General features: G+C 51.6%; 2 protein-coding genes across 7 annotated transcripts; one reads left to right on the forward strand and one right to left on the reverse strand.

Moving 5' to 3' along the window:
• Positions 1 to 29: 29 nt before the first annotated feature.
• FBXL12 (F-box and leucine rich repeat protein 12) lies at positions 30 to 13,963 on the reverse strand. Of its 5 annotated transcripts, XM_089774756.1 has the most exons (5): positions 13,814 to 13,963; positions 12,453 to 12,525; positions 9,489 to 11,435; positions 4,359 to 7,195; positions 30 to 168 (listed from the first exon to the last, which is right to left on the reverse strand). In XM_089774756.1, the coding sequence occupies exons 1-3, from the start codon at positions 13,906 to 13,908 to the stop codon at positions 10,626 to 10,628; spliced, it is 978 nt and encodes a 325-aa protein (XP_089630882.1). In that variant the 5' UTR covers positions 13,909 to 13,963; the 3' UTR covers positions 30 to 168; positions 4,359 to 7,195; positions 9,489 to 10,625. The 5 variants fall into 5 exon arrangements, with proteins under 5 accessions (XP_089630882.1, XP_089630881.1, XP_089630883.1 ...); XM_089774755.1 differs by having other exon boundaries at positions 120 to 7,195; XM_089774757.1 differs by lacking the exons at positions 30 to 168; positions 4,359 to 7,195 and adding an exon at positions 7,719 to 8,982 and having other exon boundaries at positions 9,489 to 11,399.
• On the forward strand, positions 13,936 to 16,917 carry UBL5 (ubiquitin like 5). 2 transcript variants are annotated; one of them, XM_075902502.2, is made up of 5 exons: positions 13,936 to 14,068; positions 14,258 to 14,322; positions 14,514 to 14,597; positions 15,569 to 15,606; positions 16,644 to 16,917. In XM_075902502.2, the coding sequence occupies exons 2-5, from the start codon at positions 14,267 to 14,269 to the stop codon at positions 16,685 to 16,687; spliced, it is 222 nt and encodes a 73-aa protein (XP_075758617.1). In that variant the 5' UTR covers positions 13,936 to 14,068; positions 14,258 to 14,266; the 3' UTR covers positions 16,688 to 16,917. The 2 variants fall into 2 exon arrangements, with proteins under 2 accessions (XP_075758617.1, XP_075758619.1); XM_075902504.2 differs by having other exon boundaries at positions 13,974 to 14,039.
• The last annotated feature ends 1,719 nt before the right edge of the window (positions 16,918 to 18,636 follow it).

Genomic DNA, 18,636 nt, shown 5'->3' on the forward strand with positions numbered 1-18,636 from the left:
ACTCGGATTGCTGCCACTGATCCCGATATCTCCTCTGCTCAAACAAACTAAAAGGTCTTGGCTGGCCAGTCTGCTCACCCCTTCTATTCCAAATTCTCTTGGGCTGATTTCAAATTGGGCAAGAGCAACTCTGGGAGGTGCATGGTTCCTGAAGCTGCAGCTGCCTTCCTGCAGGTGAGAAAAAACCAGCACGATCACATCAGTAGGCTTTGGAGACCAACAGCTTAGGACCTTTCTGGACGAAAATGGCAGCCCTTTGCTCAGCAGTCATTAAGCACTCGCAGAGTTGTTCCACGCGGACCAGGGGCTGTCCCAATGGCCATGATCACACAAGAAGATAAAACGGAGTCATTTTCAAATCACTGATAGAATGGATGCACAAATGGCAGTTAGGTGCCTAAATGCTTTGCACAGGCAGGAGGAGGAGTTATTTGTCCGACCCACCACTTGTACCTTTAATTCTCTCTCTACTTGAGAGGTTTGTTTGAATTCTTCCATGTTTTCCTGTGCTGTATCTCACTGTACAACGTAACTGTGTCCAGCTAAGTCACAATTCAGCTACTCAAAGTTTGACATTAACGTTGCTGTCCAGATGCAATTACCGAAGTAATGTTCATTAGCATTCGGCTTTATTGGAGCCAGTAGTCATTCTGTGGTAGCAGCCAGAGCTCCAATCTCAAACGGGTCCTGTTCTGTGCAAGGCGATGTACAGAAAGGCCTTGCCTCCCAGCTCCATTCTAACCCGACCAGGCACACAAAGGCTGGGAGGGGAGCTGCTGTGCCCAAAATCATACGACAATCACAGAGACAACACAGTCCTGGCAAGTTGCCTGCACAGCAATAAGACGCCTGTGATACCGATTCCATTAATGCAGCTGAAAGGTCGGCTTGTTTTCTATCCCAAGGGACCCATGGAACATGCATGTGCTAAGCATGGAGTGGCACGGGAACAGCAATTCTGCGTTTCATGTACTGCCTCAGCTCAGAAATTGGCAAGAGGGGACTTACAAACATGACACTGCTTAGCGCAGTGTGCCTGGGCAGACTGGCAAACATCCCCGTGCAAACCACTGCAGAGAACACATTCCAGCAGGGGCTGGGACACTGCTGCTAGGGGGGTGCTGAGGGCCACCCAACCTTGCACAGAATGGAAACCCCTGCAAGCTGGGCAGGCCCCGGCCCGTCACACTGAGGGGAGAGCTGGACTCACTGATTTGCTGTGTTCTTGGTTTGCACTTTGCCAATTTGTTTTCCATTCGTAGTTTAAAGGGACCTGATGTCCTCGGAGCCGATGCCATGGAACAGTCCCGTGCAGCCTCTGCCCTAGTGCTGGCCATAAACACGTATCAGAAAGTGTGAGGCTTCCCAGAGTGCCCGGGGCCCCTTGCTGTCCCCGCTGCTTAGTGTGAGGAAGCCTCTTCCAGGAGCTCCACAAACCCACAGAGGGACAGGGAGGAGGAAGAGCTCAGTGGTTTGAGCATTGGCCTGCTAACGCCAGGGTTGTGAGCTCAATCCTTGAGGGGCCATTTAGGGATCTGGGACAAGTGTGTCAGGGATGGTCCTTGGTCCTGCCGTGAGGGCAGGGGACTGGACTCGGTGACCTCTCGAGGTCCCTTGCAGCTCTATGAGATAGGTGTATCTCCCTCTCCTGGTTAGCAACAGACACGCTCTGCGTATTACTCTGGAGCAACCAGCTCCCCTGGACATTCCCAGGTTTGGTGCTGTCACCACCGTCTGGGGGAGTCGCCAGCTTCTCCATCCGCAGCCAGATGTGACTGAGGCAGCAGGGAGAACAGAAGGGTTATTAGGCAACAGGGACACAGTGTAGAACACTCTCGTCAGCACAGGAGCAGTCAGTACATACCATTTTGGGAAGGAGGCCCCCAAAGCCAGAGCTCTGCCCTCCCCCTGCCTTCCAAGCCTCCTGAGACCCCCCTACTCCCCTCAACCTGGTGCCAGGCCCCTCCTCTGGTCTTTGCTCTGCTTCCCAGGCAAAAGGTGTGACCTGGTTGCACCCCCTGCTGGGCTCAAGGGCACATGCAGGAGGCAGTCACATCCCTATCTAAGTAAGGCGTTTGATACGGTCTCACATGAAATTATTATCAATAAACTCGGTAAATACAACTTAGATGGGGCTACTATAAGGTGGGTGCATAACTGGCTGGAGAACCGTACTCAGAGAGTAGTTATTAATGGTTCACAATCCTGCTGGAAGGGCATAACAAGTGGGTTTTCGCAGGGGTCTGTTTTGGGACTGGGTCAGTTCAATATCTTCGTCAACGATTTAGATATTGGTATAGAAAGTACGCTTATTAAGTTTGCAGATGATACCAAGCTGGGAGGGGTTGCAACTAATCTGGAGGATAGGGTCATAATTCAAAATGATCTGGACAAATTGGAGAAATGGTCTGAGGTAAACAGGATGAAGTTTAATAAAGACTAATGCAAAGTGCTCCACTTAGGAAGGAACAATCAGTTTCATACATACAGAATGGGAAGTGACTATCTGGGAAGGAGTACGGAAGAAAGGGATCTAGGGGCTATAGGGGACCACAAGTTGAATGAGAGTCAGCAGTGTGATGCTGTTGCAAAGAAAGCAAACATGATTCTGGGATGCATTAATAGGTGTGATGTGAGCAAGACATGATAAGTCATTCTTCCGCTCTACTCTGCACTGGTTAGGCCTCAATTGGAGTATTGTGTCCAGTTCTGGGCACCGCATTTCAAGAAAGATGTGGAGAAATTGGAGAGGGTCCAGAGAAGAGCAACGAGAATGATTAAAGGTCTAGAGAACATGACCTATGAGGGAAGTCTGAAGGAATTGGGTTTATTTAGTTTAGAAAAGAGAAGACTGAGAGGGGACATGATAGCCGTTTTCAGGTATCTAAAAGGGTGTCATAAGGAGGAGGGAGAAAACTTGTTCATCTTGGCCTCTGGGGATAGAACAAGAAGCAATGGGGTTAAACTGCAGCAAGGGAGGTTTAGGTTGGATATTAGGAAAAAGTTCCTAACTGTCAGAGTAGTCAAACACTGGAATAAATTGCCCATCTCCATTTCTGGAGATATTTAAGAGTAGGTTAGATAAATGTCTATCAGGGATGATCTAGACAGTATTTGGTCCTGCCATGAGGGCAGGGGACTGGACTCGACGACCTCTCGAGGTCCCTTCAAGTCCTAGTATTCTAGGATTCTAAGTATTAGTGCAGTACTCAGGAAACTGAGGCACACACAGGGTTAGTAGAACAGAAGAACACACATGCAACATAAGGAGGCAAATAGAATCCTCAGTTCATCACAGGTGCCATCACAGACACCTCACACACCAGCTTCCTTGTTTCCTTCAGATCCCCACCCTGCCTAGCATCCAGCACAGAAACACGTCCAGTGACAACTGTAAACACTGATTATACAAGGCACTGAGATTGCAGTGAGTGCATCCACAAGCAGAAGCATTCGAAACAAACCGTGACAAGTACAATAAAATTACAACATGCAGACTTGCTTAGCTAGGTACTGCCAAGTCTTCTGATACTGCTCAGCATTGCTCAGCCGGGTAGGAGGGAATCCCGTTCCGATGAAATAAGCCACACTGTCAGCTCGCACCTCCTTGCATCTCCGGATATACCAGACTAATTACTTGATCTTAGTCACACACAAGACACTCTCTGTGGCATGTTCCTGCCTGTAGATTTTGTGATTTCTTGTTGTGACGTGGTGGGGGGGAACTTGCTGGTTTCTATGGGTCTGTGGTAACCCCACTGGCTGCTGTCGGTACCATGGCCCAGCAAGACAGGGAGTGAGACATTATGCAAAGAGGGTCTCTCAACCTGTCTGACCAGCTACCCCCCATGGAGAGGAACAAAGGAAGGTGGATGCCGCCCCTGGCTGGGGGGCAGGGCTGGAGGAGAGTGAGTTAGTTTCTGTCTGGGAGCATGGAGGACGCAGCCTCAGCAACAGGCTGGGGGGTTTAGAAGCCGAGACCCCTGCCCCATATCAAGGGGGGGCGGAGGCATCCTAGGCCTGCCCTGTAACCTGATGACATCTGTGCTGTGCTGTATACTGGAGAAGCAATAAACCACCTCTATTCTACTGGCTGGTGGGGTCTGTTTGTGCCATTTCGGGGGTGCAGGAGACGGGGGACCCCCAATGCGCTGTCACACTTGTCGACTTTGAAATCTTGATTAGCTGGTAGCTGTGTCTGTAAACAGACTTAAGTTGTAAGACACACAATATGCAATGACTCCCCAGGGAGACAAGCACCGCGGATCCCCTACCTAACTATCACCAGTTTGTCACCATCTAGTGACCTGTTTTACCTTACGTACCCGAAACACACACATTTCAGTATAAATACTAACCAGAAGGGTGTTCTCTCAGTTATCTCACCGGGAGCACGACCAGCGAGCTATCAGCTTTCAGGAGGGACCTCACTCGTGGGGACTTGCTATGCATGTGTCTGACCCAGCGGATCCTTGAAACCCCCTGCACCCTCTGTGCTCTCTGCCAGGAGGCCCCAAGGTCACAGCAGCCTCGGAAATGATTCCCACTCTTGCCACTGTTTATTCCCTTGAATTCTGACCAACACAACGTCAGCCCCCAGCGCAGTTGCTGCCAAGATGCACAACAGATTTCACCACCTGAGTTCAACGCCTTGCAGGTCTGCGCTCTGGCCTGAAAGCGCCTTGAGCAACCTGCGCCTGAGAAGGAGGAAATAACCCATTAGGCAATCTTGATGTTCATACAGAAACACAGGCCTGGCATGGGAGGCCTAGCTGAGAAATGACATTTGCTGTATTCACCAGGCAAACAGCACGCTGGGGAAATCCCCGGTTCTGCAGCTGTGTCCCTCTCCGCTCCGGCACATGTCTGACAAGCAGGCAGTTTTGCCAGGAAGGAAATGGCAATTGGAATCAAAACCACAGGCTGGCGGGTTGCAGAGGCATTGCAAGGCCTGGTGATACTGTGAATGCCAGACCTTTCCCTGGGCCTAGCTCAGCGCATCTCCTCCCTGGGATCAACATGCTACTTGCAAACTCATCATATGCACATGTTCTAAGCAGGCCTGGCTGGCTCTTCCATCCAGTGGCAGGTGCACGGACTGGGGAAAGATCCTGTACGAGCAATGTGCAGAGGGTTAACCAGAGAAGACGAGCTGTTAAGAGATATTCGTGTCCACTTTCCTCTGGAGTTTATTTTTAAAATGTATTCGTGACACTTCCGGGGGCTGCCTAGGGCTGTGAGACTCCTTGTGGCTGCCTCTGGGGGCAAATTAGCCACTTGGTCAACAGGGCCTGTGCCCTGGAAAAAACAAGGAAGCCCCCAGTACCCCCAACCCTGGCAGAAACTGGGGGCAGCAGGGGAAGCCCGGAGAGCCCCATGACTCTGTCCCCAGCAGAAGCCCCAGCACTCCGACCCCTGTCCAGCAGAGAGGCCGGTTGGGGCAGGAAAAGCCACAGCACAGACCTGGGTCTCCCCCAGAAATGCAGAGGTGGCAGGGGGAAGCCCTGGCATGGGGACAGAACCACTCCAGTCTGGGGGCCATGGGAGGAGGGGAGGAAGTGGCAAGCGGGTTGTGGGGCAGCAGAGCGGAGTAGGATGGGGAGGCCCCTGGGTAGGACAGGACCCTGGTCAAGGGGCAAAGTTGGGGCCATGGGTGCGGCTGCAGGCAAAGGGGGCGGAGTAGGGGCAGGACTTACAGGTGGAAGGGATGGGAGGGGTCCCATTTTCTCTGGCCCGGGGCCCCAGGATACCTTTGTTTGCGTGCTACCCGTCAGAGGCAACTCCCTCAGCCTCCGGCAGCACTAGCTCCGGCCTCCCCAGGCCTTGCTAACTCTGGGCACATCAGTGAAAGGCTCACTCCAACCCCCAGGCCTCAGAGCGGCCCTCGGACACATCCAGCCCTCCGCCGACCCTCCCAGCGCCTGTATGCCCAGGGAATAGCACATCACTGCTCATTGACCGCACAGCACAGTGCAAACAAGAGCCCATTGGCCAGCGAGCAGAGTCAAAGACTGAAAGTATTGGACACGAGTATTGGAAACACATGGCTAAGTATAAACCCAGCTCACAACATGCTTTCTAGGGCCCGTAAGAACGGCCACACGGGGTCAGACCAACGGCCAATCTTGCCCAGTATCCGGACTTCTCACAGTGAAGCCAATGCCAGGTGCCCCAGAAGGAATGAACAGAACAGGGAATCCTCAAGGATCCATCCCGTCACCTTAGCTTAATGCCCAATATTAACTCAGAAAAACTTCCCCATCTCCAAAAAGTTTTTTTACCCAAGTCCTTTCCCCAGATTTTTCCACCAGAACTGCCGAGCTCCTCCTTTCACAAGATTAAGTCTGAAGGCAACTTGCCTTCAACTGAAGGACACCTGGAGGTTTGTCTGCACCCTAGCTGTACCAGAGTGACCGAGATAAATTAGAGGACTGAGCCAAAAGAAATCTGACGAGATTCAACAAGGACAAGTGCAGTCCCACACTTGGGATGGAAGGATCCCAAGCACAGTTAAAGGCTGGGGACCGACTGGCTAAGCAGCAGTTTGGCAGAAAAGCACCTGGGGATTACAGTGGATAAGAAGCTGGATACAAGACAGCATGCCCTTGGAGCCAAGAAGTCTAACAGCATATTGGGGTGCATTAGGAGGAGCATTGCCAGCAGATCTAGGGAAGTTACTCCCCTTTATTTGACACTGGTGAGGCCATGCATCCAGTTTTGGGCCTCCCTATTACAGAAACTATGACGACAAATTGAAGAGAGTTCAGTGGAGAGCAGCAAAAATGAGGGGGCTAGGGTGCATGATTTAGGGATTAAGTCGTGGTTAATTAGCTAATCAAGTAATCAGTACTCAATTAGTCAAGGAGGGCGCTCATTACACCAGCCGCAGCTCTGCAGTTTAAATGTAGAAGGAGCCAGGTGTGCAGGCAGCTCAGCTCTTAGCTCTGGGACCGCTGCGGTTCAGCCTCCCCCCACTTCTGATTCAGAGGCAGCGGTGGAGGGGGAGCGAGTAGTCACTCACATCCCTACCATGACTGACAAGCAGAGGCTGAGGGAACTGGGCTTATTTAGTCTGCAGAAGGGAAGAGCCTTCACTTACCTGATGAGAGCTCCAAAGAGGCTGGCGAGAGGCTGTTCTCAGTGGTGAGAGGTGACCGAATAAGAAGCAATGGGCTCACGTTGCAGTGGGGGAGGCCTAGGTTGGATATTAGGAAAAATTATTTTGAGGGCGGTGAGGCACTGCAATGGATTAACTAGGGACATGGTGGAATCTCCATTCCTCAAGTTTTTTAATGCCCGACTTGACAAAGCCCTGGCTGGGACGATTTAGTGGGGGTTGGGCCATGCAGGCCTAGAGAACATAATTTTCATTCTCTACATATAACTTTGCACATATTTCCATACATACATCTCTCAGTGGTTATGATGACCAGTGTGACAGCATTTCATTAGAGACTTTACCCAAAAATATTTTTGGGAACCCTGCACTTCTGTGTACCCTTGTGCCCTCTGCCTCTGGCAACAAGCGGCCCCTGTGTCCCACATTTGGTTACATATGGCTCTTAGCTTGAGCCACTAGGCAATACTAAATTGTAGAAGAGATAAAACTGCCAAGAATGTAGGTCACTCCATGCAACAGAAGCACAAAACCTGTTAAAAAGCCTCACGAAGATTGTTGCCATATTTCTGTCCAAATCTAACAGCATAAGACAACTTGACAGATTTAAAAGCACTTTTATTTTATGCACAAATGTTACATTTGATTACAAACAACTCCGCAGATCTAAAAACTGTGTCCCAGAATGGAAGCTTCACAGTGCTGTGCTACCATCCTAATGTCAGCCAAAATTTGCTAACATGATCTCAGGGCTTTGTAACATCGGGGAAAGATGAGGTAGCATTTAAACTATAGAAGGCACAAGCAGCCATGCACAGCAATGTCACCCAACAAACCAGGAGCAGGATCTGGCTGCTGGCAGCCTGCTAATATTACTCAAATACTATATAATCCCTGAGGTCTATGCTCCAATTATCTGCATACATTTGGACCGCTTCTACACTACAGATTTAGGTCAACACAAGGTGGTTTGTGTCGACATAATTCTGTCTCAGACGACAGTACAATGGTGCTCCCGCCAAAGTAAATTGCCTGCTACAGGAACTTAGTAACGCCACCTCCACTAAGGAGCGTAACACTTAAGTTGACAATAGTTACAATGATGCAGCGTGGGCACAGACACCGTGTTACTTGTTACTTTTGATGGCTCCAGGAGATGTCTCACAATGCTACACGACGACTGCTCTGGTCACTGTTTTGAACTCCACTGTCCAATGCCCCTCGCCCTTTAAAGCCCTGTGAATTTTGGAATTTCCATCTCCTGTTTGCTCAGGAGGGAGACTCGCCTTGAATCGGCCCAGCCGACCATACTGGTTGCATGCAGCAAACATGCCCTGACTTGAGCACACGAGATATGATGGCTCTCCTGGGTCTGTGCAGGCACAGCGCCGCTCCAGGCACAGAAACATGGATCTCCCTGGCCAGGGAGACTCAGGGACATGATGGAAAAGGGGTATAACAGGGAAATGCAGCAGTGCAACATGAAAACCTAGGAACTACAGCAGGCTCACCAGAAGGCATAGGAGGCAAAGTTACTGTGATGCCCAGGTGCAAACATGCTGCTTCTACAAGGAGCTGCATGGCATCCTCAGCGGTGACTCCTCCCCACCCCCTGGGCTCTGCAGATACTTCTGAGAAGTTGGAGTCATGACTGCTGCAGTGAATCCTGACTGGACGAATGAGGGAGAGGGGCGTGGGGGACGGTGGAGTGGTGAGCCCAGACCTCTTCCCCACATGGGAGCTGTCAAGCCAGTCCCTAGGATCCAGCATCAGCAAGTCTTATGCAGGGGAAAGAACCTCTGGTAAGGACATTTGCTTCAGTATTGCAGGGACGCATCTGGTCACATATCATGTTTTCAAGCAGGCTAGATGAGACAGTGAAATAACCGTTAGTGAAAGAGATGCCATCTGCCTCACTCCCTGGACAGCTAGGCAGAGGCCATGCAGCACCAGGATGTCCCCTGCACCCTCCATAGCGCTCTCAGGAAGCAGTCTACAAACCCTGCCGAAGGCTGCCTGGGGGGGAGGCGGCTGCCCTACTTCCTCCACCATAGTAGGTCACTTTCCCATGCCACTGCACAATTAATGCAGTAGGCATCATTGCAGCACACAGGCTAACTGCATACAGACCAGGTCAGCAGCTGAACGCATGCAGGGGCTATTCCTTTCTGCCTCCGTTACCTGCAGGAGCAAGGTATCTGCTAACACTCCACTGCCTGTGGGAGCCAGTGAAGTTTCAACTGCCCCATCTGCTTACACCGATGCCTGACACTGTCCTGCCTCACCCTGTCCCATGAGGTGGCCCTGCAGCCCAGCTCTACGGATCCCAAGGAAAGAGAACATTGTACTTGTAACTGGTGGGGATACTCACAATAGTACTTCTGTCCCTTGGTTCTTTTGCAGCTGCAAGTGTGGCACTGAAGGCCTCTCCGTCCACACCAGTAGAGCAGTCCTTCAAATAGCAGGAGAAAGAGGACAAGGGAAGACATGTAGCAGGAGGGCCTGTAAGGCTCCGCTGTGTCCGATTCCAGGCTTGCCGGGTGACACTCGGGACAGAACGCAGAGGGATAGCGAGGACAGGATAAACAGGTAGATAAGGATGATGGTGCCGCTCAGGGAGCAGACAGGCATGCTGTGGTCTCTGACAAAACTTCAGGTTAAGCAGGTGCATGCTCGCCCCCCCCTCCTGCAGACAACTGCATTCTGGGTGCTCCCTACACTCCTGCCAGGCATCCTCCTGGGCCACAGCAGAACCCCTGCCACTCCATCCTACAGGACAAGACACAACCACAGTCACCTATGCACCACACTATGAGGTACTCGGCTGGAGTCTGTTTGGAAAATGAACATGCCAGGTTCTTTCCGCTTGTTCCACGCCTGTAAGAAGGTTCATTCTGTTATAAACATGTTTGTATAATCCTTGATCCACTTCCTATTAGGCATGGTTAGGAGTGTGCTCATAGCACAGCAATGTGGAGATGCCTTTTGACCTGGGTTAAATTTTATCGAGTCCAAATTTGGGCAACCAAACCCTTTTGTGTTTCAGGAGACGGCTAACTTACTCTCTTGTGCTTGGAGATAGCTCAGCTATTGTGTGAGGTTTAATGTGAGACAGGGTTAAACTAAAGAGAACCCCTCCCCCTCCTCCCGCTGCCAAACTGTCTCCAATCCAAATCAGCTCATCGGGCCATTGGACCACACAGGCTGTCCATCTACCTGGCCTGGCTATTTTCTTAGCAGGAGGTGTGGGGGTCACTTCAGCCAAGCAGAGCACAGAAAAGAATTTCTGCTGCCTGTCTTTAGGTGATACAAGCTATCAGGCTAGTCCTCACTCGACACTGCTCACCTCACTGTTTTAGCTAGAGAAAATTCCGCCTGCAAGTACTTTGGGGGGTACGAACCTGCCCATATGAAGCAATTCTGGATGTTATGTCGGGGTGAATATCCCACAGCTCACCCTCGTGCGTTTCACGTAGTTCGCCACTTGGAACGCATGTCAGGGAGCACATTAGAAACTGCAGTTGGGCAAACTCGCCTGAATTTTCTGTATTGTCTGGTCTTCCAAGTCAATCCCATCTAGATGGAGATGTTTTAACTGGGGCAGTGCCTGGCACACAGCAACAATGGCGTTAGGAGACAGCTTACGGCTGAATGCAAGACAGAGGGTTTCTAAGCACTTCAAGTCTGCTATACAAGCCAAGCCTGCATCTGTTAGGGAGCAAGCACTGCTGATTTCCAAAGAGCGGAGTTGTTTCATGTGACGTCTGATGAAGTGAACAGCAGCATCTGTAATGACACATTTGTGCAGCACCAGACACTCCAGGTCTTCCAAATGCGGTGCTGCTCTCTGAATCCCAGCGTCGGTCAGCCGGTAGGTTCCAGAGAGGCTCAATGTCCTCAAGCTGCTCTGAGATGAGATGTTGAACAGATGCTGATCAGAAAAAGCAGGAACGTTATGGATGATGAGATGCTGCAGTTGCAGCAGGACTCTGGGAGCCTCAGGAGGTGCAGATCTTTGGAACCACACAGCAGGGATCTCACACTGGCTCAGCTCCAAGGTCCTCAGAGAAGTTGGCATACAGTCATATGGGAGCAGACGGAGGTCGGCCTCTGTCAGGCACAGGTGATGGAGGCTGGGGCACTGCGTCCCAAGTGCCTGCAGCAGCGCGGGGGAAAGGAATCTTTGTTTTCTCATTGAGCACAGAGCTCCTCTCGCTTTCAGTATCCTCAGGCCATTGCGCAGGTGCTGCCGCAGCAGGTGCCACAAGATCCTGGAGCTGATCTGAGCACAAGAGAGCAGCAAGAAAGCACTTGGCACCTTGACAAGAAATGGAAAAAATGCTACGGAAGCACTAGGGACGTAATAGTGTAGTCGATTAACCAATAAGCAAAAGCATATTGATTAATGTTATAGAGGACATGTATTCTCCCCACCCTTCTTGCCGGTACAGTTTTTAGCAGGCTGGCTAGCAGCCCGGCTTACACCAGGTCTGGGACCTACCCCGCTGCAGCTCTGCATTTGAAGTGCATTAGGAGCCAGGTGGGCAGGCGGCTCGTGCTGGGTCCGGGAGCTCTGGACCACCCCTCCCCATCCCCCTGGGACAGGGACTGCTGCTAACCCACACTGCTGTCTCTGATACAGAGGCAGCAGCATGAAGTGGCAGGGGGCTCCTCAGGAGTGGGGCCGGAGGGCACTGATGGACGGCCCCACCCCCAGGGACTACAGAATAGTCGAGCAACCAATAAGAATTCATGAGGTTAATAGAATATTCAATTAACCAATATTTAACATCCCTAGAAAGCAATAAATGAGCAAAGAAAGGCCCATCCTGCTCTTCTTTAAATATGTTTAAAAAGGTACTTGACACTGGTAGGGTAAACCACAGGCACTATCCTACACTATATTGCCTCTTACCCTGACTACTGATGCTCCTTTACCTACGAGCAACCTCAGTCCCTGCTCTTCAAACTCTAGCATGTATCAGATACTGATGCTGCCTTTTGCTACACACACACACATACCCTCCCTCCTCAGACACCACCCCTGGTTTCAGGAACTTGCTTTCAGCAACCCTTCTGGTTTTAAAAATGCCCTTCAGAGACTGGTCAACCTTTCTGTCCAACACTAGGCTCCTGTACATCACTCCTCCTCCCCCCATGCCCCTGAAATATCTTAACTGTATCTCTCCTAGTCCTCCTTTTCTTCACCATCTCTCATGTTGGATCCCAAGTGCAGGTATTTGAGCCACAAAGGCCCCTCTGCCATTTCCCCAGGACAGAATTTATCAGCCCTGTAGAGTGGTTTTGAGTAGGAGGCATGCAGCTGGACTGGTACCTGGTATGGTGTTAAATCCACATATCTCCAGAGCATCTTGTCCTGCACCAGCCTGTGCCAGCGTTTGCAGACCCTACGGGGACAGAAGCAGTGCAGGTTATGATCCCGGCAGCAGCCCGCATGCTCAGTTGTGTGTATGCACATGCCCAGGGAGGGCAGAGAGTATCCATCCGGGAGGCATGAATGACCCACTCCCCTTCCAGGGGCATGTACACAACTTGGAGAAATCCCATCATGGGAGCAGGCAAGAATTATGGGGACTGCGGCCGAATGGAGACACTTGCGGGGGTGTTTCCCATGGCGGAATGAAGAGGAGATCTCGCTATAACCACTCAGGAGGGAGGGACTCCCGTGGGAGTGGATGGAGCCGCTGGGGGGGAGGGAGGGTGATTCCTGTGGGGCTGAAGGGGGGGGGTCCCGCGGGGCCGGACGGAGCCGCTCGGAGGGGGGGGGGGTCCCGCGGGGCCGGACGGAGCCGCTCGGGGGGGGGGGGGGTCCCGTGGGGCCGGAGGGGGGGGGGGGGGGTCCCGCGGGGCCGGACGGAGCCGCTCGGGGGGGGGGGGGGGTCGGGGGGGGGGGTCCCGCGGGGCCGGACGGAGCCGCTCGGGGGGGGGGGGGGGTCCCGCGGGGCCGGACGGAGCCGCTCGGGGGGGGGGGGTCCCGCGGGGCCGGACGGAGCCGCTCGGGGGGGGGGGGGGGGTCCCGCGGGGCCGGACGGAGCCGCTCGGGGGGGGGGGGGGGTCCCGCGGGGCCGGACGGAGCCGCTCGGGGGGGGGGGGGGTCCCGCGGGGCCGGACGGAGCCGCTCGGGGGGGGGGGGGGTCCCGCGGGGCCGGACGGAGCCGCTCGGGGGGGGGGGGGTCCCGGGGGGTCGGGGGGGGGGGGGTCCCGCGGGGCCGGACGGAGCCGCTCGGGGGGGGGGGGGGTCCCGCGGGGCCGGACGGAGCCGCTCGGGGGGGGGGGGGGTCCCGCGGGGCCGGACGGAGCCGCTCGGGGGGGGGGGGGGTCCCGCGGGGCCGGACGGAGCCGCTCGGGGGGGGGGGGGTCCCGCGGGGCCGGACGGAGCCGCTCGGGGGGGGGGGGGGTCCCGCGGGGCCGGACGGAGCCGCTCGGGGGGGGGGGGGGTCCCGCGGGGCCGGACGGAGCCGCTCGGGGGGGGGGGGGTCCCGCGGGGCCGGACGGAGCCGCTCGGGGGGGGGGGGTCCCGCGGGGCCGGACGGAGCCGCTCGGGGGGGGGGTCCCGCGGGGCCGGACGGAGCCGCTCGGGGGGGGGGTCCCGCGGGGCCGGACGGAGCCGCTCGGGGGGGGGGGGTCCCGCGGGGCCGGACGGAGCCGCTCGGGGGGGGGGTCCCGCGCCGTCACCTGGCCCCGCGCAGCCGATCGCGCAGCGGCAGCAGCGACAGAATCTCCACTAGCAGGAAATCGGGGAGCGCCCCCAGACTCAGTGCTGCGGCCATCGCCAAGCACTTCCGCTTCCGGTTCCCACTTACTTCCGCTGGCAGAGCACTTCCGGTTCCGTTCGGCCTCACTCGCGTTCCGTTTGCAGGGCTCTTCCGCTTCCGGTTCAGTGTCCACGGCGCTCTCCTAGGTACCCGCGGGCCGGTGCGAGCTGCGGCGGTGAGTGCGGGCGGGGGCGGGGCGAGCCCGGGACTCCCCGTTCGGCCTCATAGCGAGCCCCGCCCCCGCAGGGTTCCCACACGTGGGCGGCCATTCCCTCCCCCGGCGCCGGTCCCACACGGCGGGGTCGCCCCGGGCCCCCCTCCCTGCGCCGTAGGGGGGCCGCTGCTAACGCCTCTCGCTCCCCAGGCCGGCAGGATGATCGAGGTTGTCTGCAACGACCGGCTGGGCAAGAAGGTGCGAGTCAAGTGCAAGTATCCGGCCCGGAGTGAGGGGCGGCCCGCGGGGAGGGCCCCGAGCTGGTGGGAGTCTGGGACCCCGCCCCCGGGCAAGGCGACCATAAACGTCTCGCTCCTTCGGGAGGGGTTCTGGCCCAGCCAGTCCTGCTCTCTCCGGGGGCTTGTTCCGTGGGTGTGAATGTAGTTTCCTTAACCCAGTCACTCAGCACTGAGGACACGATCGGCGACCTAAAGAAACTCATTGCAGCTCAAACTGGCACCCGGTGGGACAAAATCGTGCTGAAGAAATGGTAAGTGGGTGAAATGCAGAGGCAAAGGAAGGAAAGTGGCTTAGCAGTTCTCAGGCGCATCAGGCTCGATGTAGTTGGACTCTGTGGTGCAATAGTTTCAGCCCCATGGAAAGTCTCCCAAGGCAGGTAAACTGAGTTCTGTACGCTTCCCTATATGTGGATGACTGATATGGCCTTCAGCTACAGTCCACACCCGTCCCACCACATATACTGCAACGTAGCTGCATTTGAGGTAATGAAGGCTGGGACACTGCATCCCAAGGACCTGCAGCAGCGAAGGGGAAATGGTGATGGCATGTAGCTGCAGACTTCCAGTATGTATTCATTTAAGATTTCCTTTTAGGTTCTGAATTTAATTCTCAGACGTTTCACATTCTGTACCTTCCCTGTTCTATTGTTCAGTGTTCTTGGGAGCTCCACTGATAAATCTTTCACTTAAATTCTCAAAGGAAGGGCAGCAGCCTTATAAAATAAAAGTGTACATAACTACAAATTATTCCAGAAACGCTAGTTAGTTTTCCTTCATACTCTCACCAGCAGTGACATTCAATTCAGAATTTTTGTTTGATTCTCTGTCTTTTTACATAATTTTTTACTGTTCCTCTAACACTTCATTGTTACCTGTTCTCTTCATTCTCTCTGAAGTACCTGCCATTGTTCATTGTCAGAAGACAAGATACTGAGCTAGATGGATCTTTGGTCTGACCTAGTATGGTGGTTCTAACTTCAATATGTGTGAAATTACTATACAAGTCACATTGTAACTGCACGTTGGCAGTGTCATCCTTCTCCCCGCAGAACCTGTGATTGGCATCTGTTAAAGCATTGCCTCTATGATTTTCTATTGTAACTGATAACAGCAAGACTCTGGATACTATCCTAATTATTCCATTACTATTGACTATACTTTCTTTTGTTCTTGTATTACACTTTTATTCTTGACTAACTTTCTTTTTGACACATTTGTGCAGGTACACAATCTTCAAAGACCATGTGTCACTGGGAGACTGTATCCTTGAACATTAGACTTGTGTGTGTAAACTGCAGCTTTTGGGGAAAGCCTTTGTCTAATTAAAATAACGGTTGTGTTCTTTATCTGCCATATGTTTCAGTTTGTCTGGTTATAAATCAGTCTGTCCGTTCAAGAGCTAGGAGCACCAGTTTGGTATATAGCTTCCTCTTATCATAGCTCAAACCAAGGTCAGGGTTTGGTTGTGCCAGGAAATAGGGTTGTGCCAGGGATGGGATTGTCTCTCATAAAACCATACAAAAGAGAGACTGAATTCACCTGCCTGGTGAAGGGGCTGGCTGGAGGTACATGCGTACACAGGCCCAGCCCCTCCCTACCCTGTGTCAAGGACTTTACTAGTCTTGAGCCTCCCATCTTCCAGGCACCCTTTGGTAAGGGGAGGGGGGCTGAAGATCTTCCCCAATTCGTAAGGGAGCATTGTGCACTTTCTCTTGCTGCCTGGGAAGCACAGGAGGCAGAAGAACTTGGTTTTCCAAAGATACCAAAAATTAATAAAGGACCTGAGCAATTCAGGGTAGTTCTTCTAGTCACTTAAAAGATCCACAACCTATGAAGTGGAGCGATGGACATATTATAAATACATAGCTAAACAGAGACACTTCCTAATCTGACGTAGTTGCTTGTTATAAACCAAAGGTCTCATTTGTCTCTTTGGGTACTAGTGACTGATGGTATTGGTAGGCTACCATAAGATAACTGGTGGACCTCTGGGAAAAAGTCCCTTACTAAATTGAGTGGGTAGCCTGTGACATGGGACTCATTTGCTGAGTTATGGTATTGAAGCTTCCAGTATTGCATATGACCCATGTTCCCTTGCATGACACTAGCAATTTATTTTATCAATTTGCGATAGAAACACACAAAGTGGGAAGGAGAATTATGTGAGAATTTGTCTAATGTATCAAAGAATAAACTTGCTGTTGTAATTTATTTTGAATTATTGACCAGGGAGAAACCTAATGTCACCTACCGTTTGAGCATTTCCTGTGGAATTCCCCTTAACTCATTCCTTTCAGATGAAATCCATGATGGCATGAACCTGGAGTTATATTATCAGTAGTCTTGAGTCTAGCTGCAGTTACAAATGGCAGGCATCACTTTTCTACATTTTTTTTCTGCTATAAAACTTGTCTATAAACTTTATTTCATGTAAGGTAAAAATTAGAAGCTCAAGTTGTGCATTCAGTTTTATCAGATATCTTCAGTTTTGATGGCTATAAAAGTGGCTGCAAACTTGTAAGAAGGCTGTTTTATTTTTAAAAAATGTTTGCAATAAAAGTTTCCTGATAACTTTTGTATCCTGCTCCTGGATTTGTCAGAAGAAATCTCTTCTTTAACTGACATAGCAGCCCAAATTAATGCAGCTGTTGGAAAGCAGTGGGCTTTAGACCCCATTTAACTTTCTGGAATCAGAATAATACTGTAGCACTCTCCATCCATCTGCTCAGAGGGACTCTCTTCTAGTTAGAGTAAGCAGCACATTTGCTTCGGGTTTGTATCTGTCATATTCAAGTTAGATTTTTTTTTTAATTTTTAAAAGAAATTTTGCATAGTACTGTGGTTAAGCTATGATCTGGGCAGGAAAATACGACCAACTCTCCCATCACACACTTGTTTCTAAGAGTGAAAGAAGAGCAATTGATTAAAAAAAATGCTTCAACAAGTAATAGGAATAGCAGTAATAGCCTTCCGAATACCTTCATTCTTAACCCATGCAGTCTCCGGTTTCCATGGAAAGTCTGTCTGATACAACTTCTCTCAAAGCTGTTATATTTATTCCCTTGTCACCCTTTTCCAGGCTCCTTTTGCACTAAACCCACCCTGTAACCTGTACTGGGATAAGGAACCTGATACGTTTTCCTGCACAACCTGAACTAATCTCTTGAATTCCTGTCTCATTGTTTGTAGCTGCTCCATCTGCTGGATGGACTTGCATTTTTGTGACATCCTTTCTCAGACACCTGGTGCTTCACTTTCTTCTATTTTGCCTGTAGTGACATCTTGCCTTTTCTACTAACTTTTAGTTATTCATCTCTTTGAGCCTTTTTTATTTGTGCATCAATAAAGTTCCTTCCTGCTTCTCTGTTCTAGAAGCCCTGACAAAATGAAACAAGAGCAATCAGATCACCCAGCAGTTTACAAAACAAAAAACAGAAGCCAAGCTAATCACCAAATGTGTAACCTGTATCCCATGATGCTTTTTATCCTCAACGTAAGACATTTACTAGGACTAGAAATTATGTTTAACATTTGGAAATATGCTTCCTAGTGTATTTTGGGGAAAACATTTACCTGCTAGTAGTAATATGTGATACCACTTCTAACATCAAACTGCAAGATCTCATCTCTAGTTTGTACAACAAGCTATTATTTGAGAGTTAAATGTGATATGAAATTGCACATATAATAGGGAGAGCAAAAAGTCACCTGGATGCAAAACTTCTGATGTGGCCTCACCAATGCGGAATAAAGGGGAATGATCACTTCCCTAGATCTGCTGGCAATGTTCCTACTAATGAACCCAATATGCCATTTGCCTTCTTGGCAACAAGAGTGCGCTGTTGATGCATCTAAGCTTCTTGTCCACTGCAGTCCCCAGGTCCTTTTCTGCAGTATTGCTGCTTAGCCCATCTGTCCCCAGCTGGTATTGCATTGGAATTTCTATCTTGAGTGTGGGACTCTACACTTGTCCTTGTTGACTCTTATCAGATTTCTTTTGGCCCAATCCTCCAATTTGTCTGGGCGACTCTGGACTGTCTCCCTGCCTTCTAGCATATCTACCTCTCCCCACCATCTTAGTGTTATCCGTGAACTTGCTGAGGGTGCAATCCATCCCCTCGTCCAGATCATTAATGGCCTTAGGACTATCCCTTGGGGCACTCTGCTTGATACTGGCTGCCAATTAGATGTTGAGCCTAACAATCTAGCCATATTTCTATCCACAATATAGTCCATTCATCCGAGCTGTATTTTTTTAACCTTCTGGCAAGATGAGGCCATATCAAAAGC

The sequence above is a fragment of the Pelodiscus sinensis genome, chromosome 31 (genome assembly GCF_052426305.1).
Source record: "Pelodiscus sinensis isolate ZL-2025 chromosome 31, ASM5242630v1, whole genome shotgun sequence".
Classification (NCBI taxonomy): Eukaryota; Metazoa; Chordata; order Testudines; family Trionychidae; genus Pelodiscus; species Pelodiscus sinensis.

Bases quoted from the DNA above. Each gene is read 5' to 3' on its own strand.
- FBXL12 (XM_089774756.1), bottom strand. From the start codon at position 13,908: ATGGCCGCAGCACTGAGTCTGGGGGCGCTCCCCGATTTCCTGCTAGTG. The intron at 12,526-13,813 runs GTGACGGCGCGG...CTGTCCCCGTAG, and splicing joins GATCGGCTGCGCGGGGCCAG to GGTCTGCAAACGCTGGCACA. The intron at 11,436-12,452 runs GTACCAGTCCAG...TTTCTTGTCAAG, and splicing joins TGGATTTAACACCATACCAG to GTGCCAAGTGCTTTCTTGCT.
- UBL5 (XM_075902502.2), top strand. From the start codon at position 14,267: ATGATCGAGGTTGTCTGCAACGACCGGCTGGGCAAGAAGGTGCGAGTC. The intron at 14,323-14,513 runs GTATCCGGCCCG...CCAGTCACTCAG, and splicing joins AAGGTGCGAGTCAAGTGCAA to CACTGAGGACACGATCGGCG. The intron at 14,598-15,568 runs GTAAGTGGGTGA...ACATTTGTGCAG, and splicing joins AAAATCGTGCTGAAGAAATG to GTACACAATCTTCAAAGACC.